Source organism: Nyctibius grandis, chromosome 3 (genome assembly GCF_013368605.1).
Source record: "Nyctibius grandis isolate bNycGra1 chromosome 3, bNycGra1.pri, whole genome shotgun sequence".
Lineage (NCBI taxonomy): Eukaryota > Metazoa > Chordata > Aves > Nyctibiiformes > Nyctibiidae > Nyctibius > Nyctibius grandis.
The window spans coordinates 5266520-5283471 of NC_090660.1; the positions used below are offsets into that span (position 1 = coordinate 5266520).

The 16952-nt window shown below is 45.1% G+C and overlaps 1 protein-coding gene across 3 annotated transcripts in view; it reads right to left on the minus strand.

The window, feature by feature from the left end:
- Window positions 1-233: 233 nt before the first annotated feature.
- The window catches only part of KCNG2 (potassium voltage-gated channel modifier subfamily G member 2), a 62838-nt gene continuing 46119 nt past the window's right edge, over window positions 234-16952 (minus strand). For all 3 annotated transcript variants that reach the window (XM_068396512.1, XM_068396513.1, XM_068396514.1), the window contains exon 3: window positions 234-2599. In XM_068396512.1, coding sequence (XP_068252613.1) covers window positions 1778-2599 — 822 coding nt within the window. In that variant the 3' untranslated portion in view covers window positions 234-1777. The remainder of the gene's footprint in view (window positions 2600-16952) is intronic.

The window sequence follows — 16952 nt, forward strand, 5'->3', positions numbered from 1 at the left end:
GAGCTGTGCAACCTGGCCCGGTGACCCCACTGCACTGCTCGGGGCTGTCTGGCTTGGCTATGGCTGCAAAGGAGCAGTGTCAGGGCTGCTATGAGCCAGAAAGGGCCAGTGGCATGGACCCTGGCTGGAGCACCAGCACGCATGGCTTCACATCAGCATGGCGAAACGCTGCCTCCCTCCCGCGCCTGAATCATCAGAGGTGAGCGTTCAGCAACAAAGCTTCTAATTTTTATTAAAATAAAGTGCAACCTTTTATTTTCCCTTGCTCCATTCCTATAAGGAACGGCTTAATACAGGAGTTTGCTAATGTAGGATTGATGTTATAACATATGCTGAGGCAAAAAAAAAAAACCCCTAAACCAGACAAATCCCAGCTTCAATACATCAGCTTTTGTTCCCTTCCCGGCAGGAGGAGAATATGGAGAGCGACACTGCATGGCTTTAATACAAATGGGGGTGTAGATACAAGAGGCAGTTGTGCTCCATTTGCCTCCATCCCCTGATTGTATCCCACCTGTAAGAGCACTGAAAGACCCACGCAGAGCCCTGACTTGGACCAGCTACACAGCTCCTCCAGGGAGGAGAGCTCACGGGGTTGGGCATCAGTAAACAAACATGCAGATGCCACCATATGACTCATTTTATTCCCTTTAAATTGACTTAAATCTTTTGAGAATTAGGAAAAAGAGCCAGAACAGTAATTCTAATTTTTTAGATGACAGGATTGTCTTTTTCTTAGTAGGAAAAAAAAAAGACTACTGCTAATGTAGAGCACAGCTGCTATCCTGCAGCTCGGGCCAGAGCCCACCGAAGGCATCTCATTGACTTCACCGAGTTTGGCCATGACTGCAGTCAGCGCAGCCACCACTGCTGAGGAGACGTATGCAGAGCTGGGAGTCGCTGCTGGTTTAACATCACCTTCCCCTTCTTGGGCTGCGTGTAGTTCAGGTTTAGCCGTCTGTTAAACACATTTTTTGATACATGAGAGATGGAAATAGCTAACAGAAAGTGGAGAAATGGCATATTTGTAAAGATATTTGTTATATTCAACTGTTAGCAAAGGAAAAAAAAAACAAGTTAACATTCAGTACCATAGTCAGGGAGATTGTCTATGTATATTTCTGTCGTGGGGGCTAAGGTACAAAGCTTAGGGTGGTAAATACGCATATTTACTGAATAATGCATACTGCGCTAGCACACGAGTCAGAGCTGGCAGCTGGCAGCCCAGGCTGTACCGCCTCAGCTGTAAAACAGACAAAACCAAGCCACTGGGAAAGCTGAAGGGATGTTTCTGCCCTTGTCTTGCCCTCACGCCTTGGCTTGTCTGAGGTTGGTGTTCCTTGGTGGAGCTGCGGAAACAAGCCCCCTGTGCGTGGAGCGTCGCAGCACAGGGAGCCCCCTCCTCTTTCAGCCCCTCGCACATGGAGTGTCACCGAGCAGGGAAGAGGTGGCACAGTGGCTGCTCCACTGAATGGCACCCTGGCGCAGGCTGTGCTTCACATTACGTTCTCCTGGCTGGCTACGTTCAATGGCTGCTCCTTGGGGGTTGCCAAAAATACTTGTTCGATAGAAAAGCAAAGCCCTATGAAAAGCGATGGAGCAGAGCTGTACCTGGTAGAGTTTCTGGGGGCACTTTTCAGAGGGCTCTTAAGATCAAAAGTTGGTCTTTAGAGACAACCTTGTGTGTGTCTGCCCCTCATTTATGCAGTTCAGGAGGTTCTTCTTGCAGAACTGACCCCCCCTTGTCCACTGCTTCTTGTGCTGCCAACATATGTCTTCAGCTGTTCAGAGTCAACAACTTCTCTTGGCTTCCTGGTCCACCATGACTCTCCTGCTCAGCAGCATCTGATGGGAACGTGACACTGAGCCCCTGTGTACTGTCACCACCTGGGAGTTTGGTGCTCTCTTCCAGCTGGCGTGTCTGCCTGCTTGCTGCTCGTTGCTGCTGCTCCTTCAGCTCACTGTAGGAACGGGAAAAGGTATGAAAGATGGATGTGACTGGGAAAGCCATCAGCAAAATCCCACTCAAGATACTGCTCAGGGCTACCACCTGTCCGGGGATGCTACGAGGCACCATGTCCCCGTAGCCAACAGTTGTCATGGAGATCACAGCCCACCAGTAGCTGGTGGGGACGCTTGTGAATTCTTGCTTGGCTCCCAGTTCACTCTCAGCCAAGTACACCAGCGGCGAGAAGAGGGCCATGGCGACACAGAGGAAGAGCAGGAGGAGCCCGAACTCCCTGGTGCACCGGCGCACGGTGAGCCCCAGCGTCTGCAGCCCCAGCGAGTGCCGTGCCAACCTCATCACGTACAGGATGCGTAGAGCCCGCAGGAAGCGCAGCACCAGCCCCACTCGTTCCAGGTACTTGTTCCCAGCCCCCCCACCGGGCTTGCTGCTGTTTTTCGAGGAGACCATATCCACAATGAGAGACACATAGAAAGGCAAGATGGCCAGGATGTCAATGATGTTGAGCGGGGTTTTCAGGAAAGCACACTTGTTCTCTGCCTGGATGGATCGCAGCAGGAACTCAAAAGAAAACCACGCCACGCACACCGTCTCCAGCACAAAGATGTCATAGCACTTCCGTGAGCATTCACCCTGGAGACAAGAGGAGGGGGAAACACAGAAAAAAGGTTTAGCCAGGGAGCGAACCAAAGAAACGGAGAGTGGGAGCCCTTAAAGGAAAGCACCACATGAAATCGATATGAATTGTGAGGTACCAAAGCAAAATCGTTGCTGCTAAGAGCAGCTGGAAGGGATAACTAAAACCAGAGCTACCAGCTACATGTTTGGCTGCAGGACAGGTCAGCGATGCTCAGGAGTATCCCCAGGCTGCCAAGAATTTGGTGTGATGGTATCAGCTGTCGGCCAGACAGCCCACTGCTGAAAGGCCAGTGGCTCACACCTCATATCTAGCCAAGCCTTTAACACCCTTTAGAAAGGATTAGTACAGGATTCACAGACTTTAAGAAACGGGTGATCCCTCCCTTCCTGATCAATAATAAATTGCTTATAAATGGCTCGTAAACACCTACAGCATTTTATGTTATGTGCTTGGAGTCATCTATAATCTGTTATTCACAGAATATAGAGTATTTTTTATATTCCAGTGAACGATTATTAACACACTAGCCCTATAGTCAAAAGCTTATATAAAGTACTGATAAATGCAGGTATTTCTAAAAGAAAAAGTACCACGAGAATAGAGGGAGAGTCTGGAGGGATAATCATTTTTAATTACCTCACCTGTAACAACTAATGACCATGCTGCCCTCCCCAAGGTTTCTGAGGCACTGGAAGAGGTGCTCTTCTCTGCAAGAGGTGCTCTTCCCTGCAAGAGGTGCTCTTCCCTGCAGGCTCACTTAACGGAAAATAGTAACTAATCTTTAGTTACGATGCCTGTAAACAAGCCAGCCTTGGCACGTTGGAACAGCAATAAACAATAATGCTGGTGACGTCGCTGTTAATTCAAAAGCACAAACACTGTGGCAATTCTCTGCTATGCCACTGTTAGTAACTCCAGCTGAATAATAATCAGCTTCTCTAAATAAACAGGTTTTGATGTGGACAATTATAGGGTTAGTGCTGTTTCCTCTGTAAATGCTCATATAAAAGTGTTAATGCTCTGGGGGTTTTGAGCGGAAGGCAAGTGTATATTTATTTAAGGGAAGTGTATATTTATCCGGTGAGCCAGTTTGACTCTGAACAGCTCATAAAAAGTCTTGCAAGCATGTAGGAGTCCATCCGTGCTAGTGGGGTGTGTGACTCCCACTGGATGCAACAAGTATTAGGTACCAATGTAAAAACCTCATTTTGCTCGCCCATGCTAAATGATAGCAATAAAATATCACTCAAGAGTGGTGAGGCTGTGTCAAGCTGGTTCCCGTTTCACCACTGGAGAAGTTGAGAACCTGGCACATCTATAAACAGTTCTGCCCACATGCTCACCACAGGTATCTTTTGATAGGCAGAGCCGAGGAAATTTTTACTGCACAGCACCACATCCTAACTTCATCCCTTTCTAAGTGTTTACGCACAGTTTTTTCCCTGTTGTGAAAGAAAACAGCAAAGGAGTGATGAGACTTTTGCCCTCTTTGCTAACTACAGCATTCCCCAAAATGTTGGGGAGTGACTGGATACACGTTTCAAGGGCTGCTGCAGTGCCAGCAGCAAGAGCAGTGTCTTCACATCCAGTATAAAGCCTTGTGTTACCTCACCATGATAACCAAATTGCTGAGGCACCCTCCCCATTTCACGCTTAAGAGACTGAGACAATGGCTAAAGAGATGTCAATAGGGAAAAAAAAATGTGACAAGAATCCTCAGAGACGGTGTTTACAGTCCTTGTATTAAACATGATGAAAGGTTGCAGTGCCCTGTATTTATAGATTTTGTTTGTATACCACTTTCAATTGGCATACGATGTACTCAAGTACACATGATGTACATATGATGATTCCACTGTTTCTCAGCGGGTCGTGCTGATATGGAGAGAAAAATTACTTGTCCCATGGAAATAGCTGTCAAGATTTTAAGCAGATTGCAGGGAGGAAGGGTAATCTTGTTTTACTAGTCTAATAGCTCAGATAGCCTGTCTTTAACTTCCTAATTTTGATAGGTGTGAAGACTAGAAGGAGCTTAATTTATATCTGCCTCACCAAACTAATTTGGTCATAAATAAGTATTTTTGTCACAGTCATAACACATAGGACAAACCATTTTATTTTAAGGGGCTTCGCTCCTATCACAGCATAATTAAGCTGTCAGGCTCTCTCATCAGATACAGAACCAAGACGCCTTCACACCACTGCACAAATCTGGCTCTGGGGGCCAGAGCCAAAGCTCACAAAGTCAGTGGAAGGACTGCCTGTGCCACTGTAACTTCTCACCTTATTACCAAGAAACCAGCCATCAGACCGATGTTGTCCCAGAGCCCTGCTGCCTGGGAATCTCTCATCAGGATGTGCTTGACCTCACACCTAAGGGCAGTGGTTGCAGGTGATCTGCAGCTCCTGATACTATCCTTGCATGCGCACAAAAGGATCAGGCTGAGACTTTAGGAAGACAACCCAGAGAAGACCAGCTATGGCTTGAGCAAAGCAGCAGCAATGGCAAGGAGGAAAAAAACCCCAATGTGCAAATTTGCTTTCTCTGAAAGGCACATCACTGCTTGGGCCACCATGTGTGGAAACTAAGATGTAGCTTGCCTGAAGAGACCTATCTGGCAGGAAGTGTTCTGGATTCTGATGTGCATGTATATAATTTTTGTGCCACTAAAAGTTTAAGAAAAGTCAGTGAAACCTATGGAGAATTCAGCCTTGGATAGACCTACAAGGACATTAAGGCGTTTAATAGCTAATTTGGCACCTAATTCCCCCAGCTCTCTCTGTTTGGTGCATAAGGAAAGGAAACTCTCCAAAGTCCGTGTATGAGTTTTGGTGTGGGAGCAAACAGGAGTGAAAATTGTTCCTCATTAATGGACTACCAGTGGAGATGACTTTCGGCAAACTACCTGCCCTCCCACGCTCTGACATGTTTATCCTGTGTCGGTTCACAAACCTACAGCTTTGCTATTTATGTCTCCAGTCTCCCTGCAGAGCTGCATCAAAAACGCAAGCGCAGGAGCAGCCAGGCAGCCTTCGCTCAGGTGAGCACGAGAGGCTTGGTGGTATCTGAAGCTCGGGCCACCCAACACAGCAGAACCAAGCTGGCATCTTTGCCCCTCGCTGTAATGAAGGGCTGAAACAGGATGAAAAGCTGCTGTCGGGCTCTGGCTTTTCTCCACTCCTCCCGCTACCCACAGCTGACAGCTAACACTGTGAATGCCCAAGTGCTTACTTGCAGTAGAGAGGAGCGATAATGCTCAGCTACACAGAGGTCATTTTAATGGGATGAAACAATCCCCCCTTTTAGCTAATGCATAATTATCTTCAGCAAAGTGCTAGTCTTTCTCAGTATCGTTATTAAGCTATTGCAATCCGAACAAGCCAGGCTCTGTCCGAAGGCTGTCCTGGGAATAAGAGGGTCTGAACAGGCTTTTAGGAAACAGACCTGTGTGTCAATTAACCTGCCAGAGGCCTTTTTTTTCACTAATTAAATGTCTTCCTGTCACCTGGACCATGTTTCAATATCACCCAGGTATGACCTATTATTATCCTCACATGAAATCAAAAACAGTAAGAGCAAAAATGCGTTACATGCTCTTTGTGCTTTGCTTCTTTCAGCTGCAGCTGCTTTTCCTTGCAGTTTTTTTTCTCCCCTTGATTACAGCATTGTGAAAAAAAAAGGCAATTTTTCTCTTTCTAAAACTTTTAACTATAGATTTCAGTCCAACTGGATGCTGTAACTCTGCTGAGGGTTTTGAGGCTTTTTCCGTTCAACAAAACAAAATGAAAATGTGCAGAAAGACTCACACAGAGATGGAAAAAAGCAATCAAGAATTAATCAGCCATTGGAATAAGAGAAAAACAAGACCTAACAGAACAGAATAGCATCCTGCCCAAAACAGGTCTGTATCAAATCTGTATGTTCTCAGAAAAGATCAAGCTACACCAACTCATGGCCACAACATGTACATTAACAACTACATACTGCTTTTTACTTTTTGTAAGCAAAATAGCTGGTGCTCATACTAACTAACCAGACTTCTTCATCTTGTAATCTAATGGATACATTTTTATGATTACATTTTTATATCTAGCTTTATGAAACTGGGACACTTTTTTTTCTAGTTTTCATAAAAATTTGATTTCTTTTTGTCTTTTAGAGGTCTAAAGAAAAAAACAGCATGAATGGCAATCACAAAGGGCATCCCTATTGCACTTTTCTAGCATTAAAAGACTAACTTTTTTTTTTTAACGTGCATATAACCATGCCATTAAATAAACAATGTCTTAGGCTTTTGATTACAAAAAGCAGTGGTATAATAAAAATATATGGAAACAGTTGTTCTTTACAAGATGTGTATGTTTATTTATGTGTGTACATGTGCTTCTTTCAAACAGCAAGTAGATTTTTTTTTTTTTCCTGTGCAGAAATTACTGGAGTATGGGGAAATAGCTGCAGTTGCACAGGCTTTTGGGGACATACACTAATGTCAGCTCAGGGCACAAGAAAAGAAAAGAAGGAAGGTCTCAGTGAGTAATTCTATGCAGTCAAATTAAAGTGAGTCTCCTTCACTAGGATTTACAGAAATTTGCTGTCAAAAAGCCAACTGCAGTATCTTTCTTCTGGAGAAACTCTTTCTTTGCCAAAGGTTCATTTGGCAAAAGGAAAACTGCAAAAAGAAAACCTGGTGTCACTGGAGTTCAAATCCAGCCGTACTCATTGCTCTGTATGGTCTGTCTGAAAACTGCAGGCATCTTTCAGAAACATTTTGGTTTGGCTTGCAGGGTCTCTTTCACTTGTACTTCCCTGTACTGTGCCTCAGAAAAATTCTCCACTGTGTGTTCTGTAACTTCTTGACCCTGCCTTTGTCTTCTGGTCTCCTGAGAAGAAATTCTGACTCTCCTCTAGATTCTTGCAGGCTTTGACGCCATCTCCTCCCTCCGGCTTTAGAAGATGTCAAAAGCCAGATCACCTCTAACCAGTTCTTGTGTTGCTTTGCACACACGGTTTTGTATGGTCAGCAGCTCCACAGTACTTTCAAGGAAGAAGTTTCAATGCTGTCCGCTTCCCCCCTATAGTGAAAATTTCCCTCCCTGTAAAAAGTATATGTTAAGGAAAAAAAAACCCCAAACAAACATGAGAGGCATTGCCTACAAAAATACTTACACAAGCTTTAAAATCATGACATTTCTAAAATGATATTTTTGTTCTCTTCCACTGCCTCTCGTTACTTGAACCTCTTGGGTCATGTATTTCAAGTGTTTCTCCATGCACATCAGATCAAACTCTTTTTTTAACAACGTGGAACTTGAAATTCTGACATAACCAAGGTCTCAGCAGCAGAGATCAGCGTTAAGGGACCTGCAGACAAAGTCCCTGAGGCTGCTACACAAGGTCTGCCCACAGCCTGGACGCAGTGCTGCAGAGAGCGAGACAGTCTCCAGGCCAGCAGCTCTGGGTGTTCCCCTCGGATCTGGGCGTGAGGCTGAGGCACCTGTTTCAATGAACGTCTGCAGGGAGATTCAGAGGACAGACCCACCACTTCCAATTATTCAGCAGCCCAACACTTGGAGCACTTGCCTGGCTCAGGAGAGACCCAGCTCCTGCTCCTCAGCTGGCAGGGTGGAAGTCTGCACCTGGCTCTGTCCCAGCCCGTGGGAGAACCTGGTGCACCAGCTGCTGGGCCACCTCCCTCTCTCTTCCCAACTATCGCTGTGAAATGAAGAAGCCTTCCATGAGAAAACCCAAAGATTTTGCTCACGCTGGCACTTTCTGATGAAAAGCAATTTTCTGATGAAAAGCGATTTTCTGATGAAAGCATCCAGCTAATTTTCACAGTAAGGATGAGTGCGTGACTCCTGTGATGCGACCCACTGTTGGAAGGGCAGCATCACACCCTGCCCTCGGGCACAGGCATGCTCCCCTCACCACTGACCACTTGGTGATTGTAATTCAGTACATCTGCCATTAATGCTGGGGTCAGGCTGAACTTGCAGCCAGCCTGCTCCGAGTATTTCTTGTGCTCCTGAGCAAAGATGATTCAGCTCCTGCACAGCCTGTCCCCAAAGCTGGCTGGCTCTGAATTCAAAGTAACGGTTTCTGTTTTTAAAGTTGCCAAGGGGCCATGAAAGGGCCCTCTGCTTCTTGCTGTACACACTTTGATCGGTAACTTAGAGCTCAGTTTGTGCTTCATCTTCAGCCCAGCCACTAGAAAAGGTAACCAGAGCATTGTCTGGGGAGGGTTTTCACTAACGGTTTGCAGTCATATTATGGACACAAGATAGCCCTTGTACAGTTGTTCTTGTACAACTTGTCTTTGCTGAAGAGAAAGGGCAAGGAGGTCGGCAGGAGCTATACCTACTTTAGACTTCTCTCTCTGGATTTCCTTTCATCCTGAGACAGCACAGCGCCAAATCACCACTTCTCAAAACTTCTCAGCCTGTCATTATTATCCTGCAAATAAACATGGAACACCAACAGGAACAAGGGAGATGCCAAGAGACTATGGCAAGTGCTAGAAGGTAACTTCAGGGTGTGCTAAAAAACACAGCAGGAGTCTAATCAGCTTGTAAAATTACATGCCGTGCTATTCAGTTGCAGTCATGTAGCCAAAGGGTTACTGAGACAGAGCTACCTGCCCTTGCCCTGCATTTCTGTCTCAAATTGCTCTTCTGACATGCAACTATGAAGCTAAATGGCTATGTTCACAGAAAGCTCAGAAAAGGGTCAGGGAGTCCATGGGAGGGATGAGAGGAGTTCACCCGTGCACTGTGGTAGCCTATGGCCACCCTTGCAGACTAAATAGACAGGAGACACAGATGGCACTCATGAGCCAGGAGGCTGCAGAGGGAACCAGATGTGCTTCCTTGAGTTACTCTGCCCAACCCACAAGCTGCCTGCTGCTTTGGGCCATCTCAGCCTCAAACTGCACGACCAAAATTAGGTACTGTAGGGTAGGACTTGGGTTTCTAAACCATCAATATTTAGCCTTGAGACCTGCTTAACTGCCACCTTCTTCCCTGCAAATGCCGTAGATGTCTTAACAGCCGTACTCTGCATGGATTTGGCATATATATCTGAATTGTGGAGAAAGACACAGACACAGGGGATTCAATCACCTACCTACCAGGCAAGACTGTTGTTGTGATCCTAAAGCTGTCCTCCATTTCCCTGTCTCCTTCATTTACTGTCCCTGCCACATGCAGATATATTCTTCAGTCCACTGCCCTGCTTCTTTTTGCCCCAGTAGAGTTGCTGGGAAGAATGGAAAGCAGCTAAGTAGTACTACAGATGCACAAAATGTCCTTTCATTAGTATCTTCCTCTCAACCAGCTTTTCTCACACCCACATCTACTTTTAGCACACGCTTCTCCAAAAGCAACAGAGTTTGTTAGAGGGAAAGAAATGTTATCTGGCTCTACTTTATGGAAAGCAACCAAAACCTGAAATCTGCAAGAAGCAAGAAACATATAAAGAATAAAACAGACCATAAGAACCTCTGAGACAGAACACCATCAACTTGCCTGATCTTCCGATGCCTACTGGGAAGAGTACAGTACCTCACCAGGAGAGGCTGGGGGGGGATGTAAAGGAAGACATCTAACATCTTAAAACTCCTCAGACTCTGTGACTGCGGCTGGGAGCAGCTTGAGGGAACAGTATGTGCCCCAGCAGCCAGGTGCTACTATCTCCCAGTCTGATCATACCACACACCAGGAGAGAGAGGCTATACTGTAACCTAAGGAGGAGCGATGTACCCCGGGTAACGTTTTCTTTGAGGATACTTCTTAAGCGTCTGCTCCATTCTCACTGCCTAGTGACCTCTTCGTGGGCTAGTATTCCCTTCACTTTATATTTATTTGGTTTTCTTGTGTTTGTAATCTGCTTCACTGCAATGAGTACACACAGCTTCTCACAGCCTGCAGTTTTTACCCTTGAAACAAGCCTTGACACCAGTTTCTTCTTGCTTACCAAACACACACATGCAAAACAACCAACACTTGTATCTGAAGATCACTGATAGGTCCCAATATGTAAGTAAGTGAAGGATTCGATTTGTTAAGCCACCCATGTGCAACAAGGATGATCCAAGCTAAAATGAGTTGGGAGAGTAACCTGAGGTTACTTGGATGGCTAGTGGAATGGAAAACCTATCTTAAAAACAGGCAATTAAATGCCTTTGACTTGTTTACCATCATCAAATGAAGGCAGAGAAGAGACATGTTTGCTGTCTATAAATACACCAAGGGGATGAAAAGAAGCACTGTTTAATGGTGTGGTCAGATGTTCTCATTCAGGTCTATCTGGACCTGCTGAAAGTACTGCTATCTCCATCTACTACCCGTCTGTTTACAATCCACAGCTCAGCCCACAGAATGGGACATACAATCCTTCCTTGATCCTCTTCAGTTCAAAGTTAAACAGGATAACTCACTGGTTGGTTACGCTACAACGGCTGACTTTGTTCAGGAGTGGTTGGGAAGGGCAACACCATCAGCTAAGTAATGGCAATCAGCAGGTGAGGTAGGAGTGAGAAGGAGAGGGACCTAACATGCTCAGTTTGCACTAGCTATTTGCAACGAGAACCCATCACTGACTGAAAGGACAGTGTTGGCAGGAGAAGAAATAGCTACACCAGCTTTCAGGATCTGGACTCTAGAAGACACATGAGGTTCCAAAAGAGCCCCTGTGCAAGAACAGGGAAGGCCAGAGACTTTTCAAGATGAAGCTTCTCAGTTTCTGGAAATAGTGGTGTGATGTGCTACCCATGAGAACAGGGGACTGCACTCCCCTCAGAGGACCCCTCCAAGTCCTACCTGCCCATAATGTTCAACTAGAAATGATGCTCTTGATGCTGCTGGAGCTGGGCCTTGGGGGTTCTGAGATCCTTACCTGACTTGTCCACAGCTTTTGTCTGTGCACGTGTGTAAGACATAAATAGGCTATTAATAATATTTAGAGAATTACAACATATATGTGTGCAACAATAGGTCTACTGCTATTTGTCTGAACAAATATTCTGAGTCAAAGCACTGGTTTTGTATCTGAGGTCTGCTTTGGCAATTTTACAACTGCTCAGTGCCATTTGGAAATTGTCTGACGACAAACAGCTACACAAGAAGACACGGGTTCATGAGAACAAGGTATTATATTTGAAACTCATCAACTCCCATGGCATTCGAGGCAGGATTTCACAGGCCACTGCCCATATGGCTTGCTTTCTGGCAGCTGTGCCCTGCAGCAGACCCCCTCTGTGGGAAACACCCATGGGAGACACAGCTGTCCAGGTGTGTCCATGGCTCCCACACAGCCTGCTGTGCTTGGACCAGGCACGACCTGCAGAGCCTGACCTCAGGGGACTGCTCGGTGCCGAGGATTTGTTTATCAGTCACTGCCACGGACAGAACCGGTAACACAGAAAAAAGAATGATGATTTCACCAAGCAATGGTGTCCTCCAAAGAACAGCTTCACTTTAGAAATGCTGATGTTCTTAATGCTTCTGATTAAAAATTACCTTGGAATTTTCTATTTCCATATTTCCAGAATGTTTTTCTTGGGTTTGGCCCACTTTTTCACTGAAATTGAAAATAAAAAAACCCCAAGAGAACAACCGAGCACCGGAAGCCTCTTTGCTGACAAGTGTCCCCCTCTCCCCCTGATTTCACATGAACTAGAAATCTTCCTCCTCAGCCCACTCTCTTTTCTAGCTCTGACAGAGGCATCATATCCCCTGAGGCTTAGAAACCACAATGCTTTTTTAAAAAATCCATTCTCTGTAAAACTAAGCAAATCCTTGATCCTGAGCTTTTATGTGAAGAAGCCCAGTTACCTTGCAAATTAGCAAATCTCCCGATTTCTGGAGAATAATCCTAGCTCGTATTTTCTATCCTAGTGCTCTGAAAACATGACAGACTCAGTTCTTGCTTGAAAAAACTTGAGCAATGGCATTTGGCACTTACAGCACCCCTGTGTCTCATAAACATGGCAGGACTGCAAAAGTAAGGATGGGGGTTATCATCTCCCGTAAGCGGCAGCATAAATCAAAACACTGCAGAAACAGAGCAGGGCTGAGTCCTTGCCAAGGGCACTTACGTGCAGCGTGAAGAGTTTCCCCAGGGAACAACACCACCGAGACCCAACACCTTCCTCTGAAAGGACTAGCCCAAGGGAGACAAGGCTGTGTCACAAAGCAATGGCATTCCCAACGCTTTCACACCTACCCAGCACCTGGGATAAGATGATGCTGTGGTGGCATCTGGCTGTGCTCACAGATACACACAGATATACAGTGCCCAGAACTCTGGTCTTCCTAAACCCAGCATCCTCTTTTCTTCTTCTTCTCCTCAAGCTCATCTCACACTAAAAAGGAAACTCAGTCTTGTTCCCTCTCTCTCTCACACACTTACTAATTGTATAAAAAGAACAACTGATTCTCAACCGGATTTTAAAGCGTATTTTCCCTTTATTTCCCCCAGTTTTCCTCTTCTTTCAATCCCTGTTTTAGCAGCTCTTCTCCTCCTGCCTCCCACTCATTGCTGGTTCTATTTTACTGACCCACATTAGTTTTACTGGTTCCTGCAACTCTGTAGCCTAATATAAAAGTTGGGGGTCTGTTTCTTCTCTTGAAGGAAAGGAGGACAGAGTCAAGCTTACTCTTTTTCTCTTACATTTTTTTCCAGACCTGTTCCCCCTTTATCCTATTATCTGAAAGCAAGTGATTTGCCTGTGTTGCCTGTGGGTAGATCTGCTGTCCTGCTGGTCGTGGCTCAGTCGCAGCTGGCAGTCTGCCACTGCATTGCCCTTGCTCTAAAATGCTGTAAGCTGTACTCCTGCACTTACAAAGTGGATGGATTTTTGCAAGGTGGATCTGACCACGGCAAAACCCTGCACTCTCTCATATCCCCTCTTTCCGCTCAAGGCAACAGCAAGTGTTTTCTGTGACAGCAGTGCAGAATAGAACTGCACTGCTCACCTTAAATTAGCCAGTATTTCTACTGTGTACGAAGGCTGTGGTCTGGGGAGAAAATATCCACAGCTTCTGCCCACAGACACTCAGTGCGTGGACCTTTCGGGAGGCTGCTGCAATTTCTGTTCTGTCGTCGTCTCTACCCAGCGCAGTGTGTGCCAAGTTTCCAACACGGCTCAGGATGTATTGGATGGCTGGGACCTTCACACTATTCTCTGTATTTCCTATTTGTATCCAGGCTCAGAAAACAAGCTGGAGCAGAGGGAAAGGGAGTGTGCGTGTGCCTGCATGGGAGGGTGAGGGCACAAGGCCCTGCCAGTGAATGTCCAGAGTGCTGGGCTGGCAGGTATCCTGCTGAACAGCCCGTTCTGGCTGAGGCATCCTGCTCCTGAGTAACCCACACACTCAAGTCTGAACAGCAGCTAAGACTGGGACTAAGCCCTGCCGGTAACATGTCCCAGCCCCTGTAGCACTCCAGCAAACACAGTCAGCACTGGACAAGACACCTTGGTCAGGATGATGTCTTCCCAGGGCCAGACTCATGCTATGTCACTCCTCTTCAGAAAGCTTCCAGGCTTCTGAGGTTTTCTGGCTGCCCTCGCCTTTAATCACAATTATGAACTGCCACTGCTCATTTCATCTTACTGATGACTTCAGGTCTGAATATACATGAGGGCCAAGGAAGCCTCAGACACACAGCATCCTCGCTGGCACCTCCTGCGCAGGGGGACAGCGCTGCTGCACGAGCGAGCCGGGGACAGGATGGCAACTGCTCCCGACCTGTACGGCCAGAAGGGGCTCTTGAGCTAATCCCCCGTGGAGCAGAGGATCTCACAGAGCGGCTCATGAATCACATGCATGGTTTCAACTGAGCTGAGATGTAATCACAGAATCACAGAATCAACCAGCTTGGAAGAGACCTCAGGGATCATCGAGTCCAACCGTTGCCCTGACACCACCCTGTCAACTAGACCATGGCACTAAGTGCCATGTCCAGTCTTTTCTTAAACACATCCAGAGATGGTGACTCCACCACCTCGCTGGGCAGCCCATTCCAATGTCTAATGACCCTTTCTGAAAAGAAATTCTTCCTAATGTCCAACCTGAACCTCCCCTGGCAAAGCTTGAGGCTGTGTCCTCTTGTCCTGTCGCTAGTTGCCCGGGAGAAGAGGCCGACTCCCACTTCACTACAACCTCCCTTCAGGTAGTTGTAGACTGCAATAAGACTGCAATAATGTTTAGAAGGACTGACAGAATGCATTTAAAAACTGTACGAGATGTACTCAGGCATCTCTAGATAAATGGTTTCCATTGTTAATTACCCACACTGTAATACACTTTACTTAGAGCATGACTTTGTCTAGCTGCAGGTTCCAGTTATCGTTCACTGTTGTCCACAGACATTCTCTTATTCTGTTGTTTACTGCATTAAAAACTCTTCTAGTGTCTCACTATAAAGCAGAATTTTCATATTTTGAACAATAAACTTTTTTTCAACTTACCTGCTTACTGCATACCAATCTGGACACTGTATCTCAAGCCTCATGCTTTGCCTCTTAACTAGAGTGTCAGATGGGAAATTGTGTTCACCAGGGTCTCTAAATCCTTTCTAAGTCCCCACTTTCCAAGAGTCTTTTGTCCTGGGCTCTCTATCCTCTCTACACTTACAGGTCACGCTCTCTGCTGATGAACGCACAGTTACCTCCTCGTGTTCAAATCGGTTCAGATAACTGCGCCAGATACTTCCAGACCCTGATTGTTGTGTCATTTCTGTGCTACCTGTAAATTTCATCTGCAATTGTTTTATATTTTCTCCCAAATTACCAGCAAAACACCTAAGTAGCTCTGGGCCAACACTTGAATGCCTTTCTGCACACACTGTCACTGGACGATGATTTCTCATGTTTCTTTTCTGCTACTTTGAGATTTAAGAGAAAATTTTTTAACATATAAGGGAGGTAAGTTCTTGAACAATGCCATTTTTATTAAGGAAGGATGTTGTGTGGCACTAATTCAAGTATCTTACAGAAATATAAGTACTTATTTTTTTCAGAAAACTTTATGACCTCATAAAAATTATTCTAAGTTTGACTAATGAGTGGCGTTCTACATAGACTAGAATTAATTATGCTGCTTCCCTCAAAAATGCTGTCAACTTGTACTCAGTACCATCTTTTTCATGGTTTTACTTGGAACTTGTACTTGGAACAACCTTCTAGTTTTCTCCTGGTCCTTTCTTAAGCCTTTGTTAAAAACCTATTGCAAAAAATGTTTTAACCTTTTCTTTTTTCATTTGTATACTACTCTTCTAACTTAATTTGTCTTGAATCTAAATGTCTCCATGGACACTGCAAAAAGTCTCCAATTTAAAACACTTCTATATTTCATCTCAATCGCCACATTTTAAGCAATGAAAATGTAAGCATTTATAATGTTAAATGATTTAATGCAATTTTTTTAAGTGCTGTACACATGAATCAGCTCATTACCTCAGCCTAGCTATACGAGGTCTAGCCAAACATAAATCTGGTGTCTTTCTTTCATTCCAAACCTCCAGAATTGATAGCAACATGTCCTGGAGCTCTGAGATGAAATTTCCAGATGATATTTTTATTACACATAAATGAAAGATTTCTCTCTTTTGGAACACTAGGACAGTACTCAATAAGCTCACAGAGCACAAGCTCTCTTGCAAAAGGCAGTGGAGCAATCTGCGGAGTAAAGAAGCTACGCTGTACCCTCAGGATATTACAGAACAGGCTATACCAAGTAGCTGTAGTAGTTTTTCAAACATGACTGGAGGCCAAGCAACTATTATTGTGAGATTGCTTCAGAGACTCCCTGGATGATTTACCTGGAAGTCAGGAGAATAAGCCCACTGGTAGCTATAGACAGTTATGGTGGTAGAACCAGAGAAATATTAAAAGAAATTAAATATGGAGCATATTTTGCTGGATGAGCCATATTGCACCAAACACAAACCAGTTAACAATGTGACAAAGATACCAGTGCTTTTATGGAAGAGTCTTAGCTGTTCAATTATTTATCACTAATGTTATATTGTAGCATATTTATACAGTATCTAAAAGAAGACCTAAGCCTGCTATTTATTCATGAGAAGATATCCTGTAGACTGAAAGAGTTCATTAGCACAGCATAAAGTTATTAACAAGTCAACAGTAATTTTATCTTATTCAACTCTTGCCTCATCCGCAAGCTAACAGTGCAGAGAAATACTCTCCATTTTTTTACTTCTCAGCCTGAAACACTGCAAAGAGTCTCAGGTGGTTCCCAAAGTCTATAACCTACTGTCCTCAAAATCTTCCAGGGCAGCTCCTTGTCCCATAAGGATTTCTCTCTTTACTTAGGAAAAGCAAC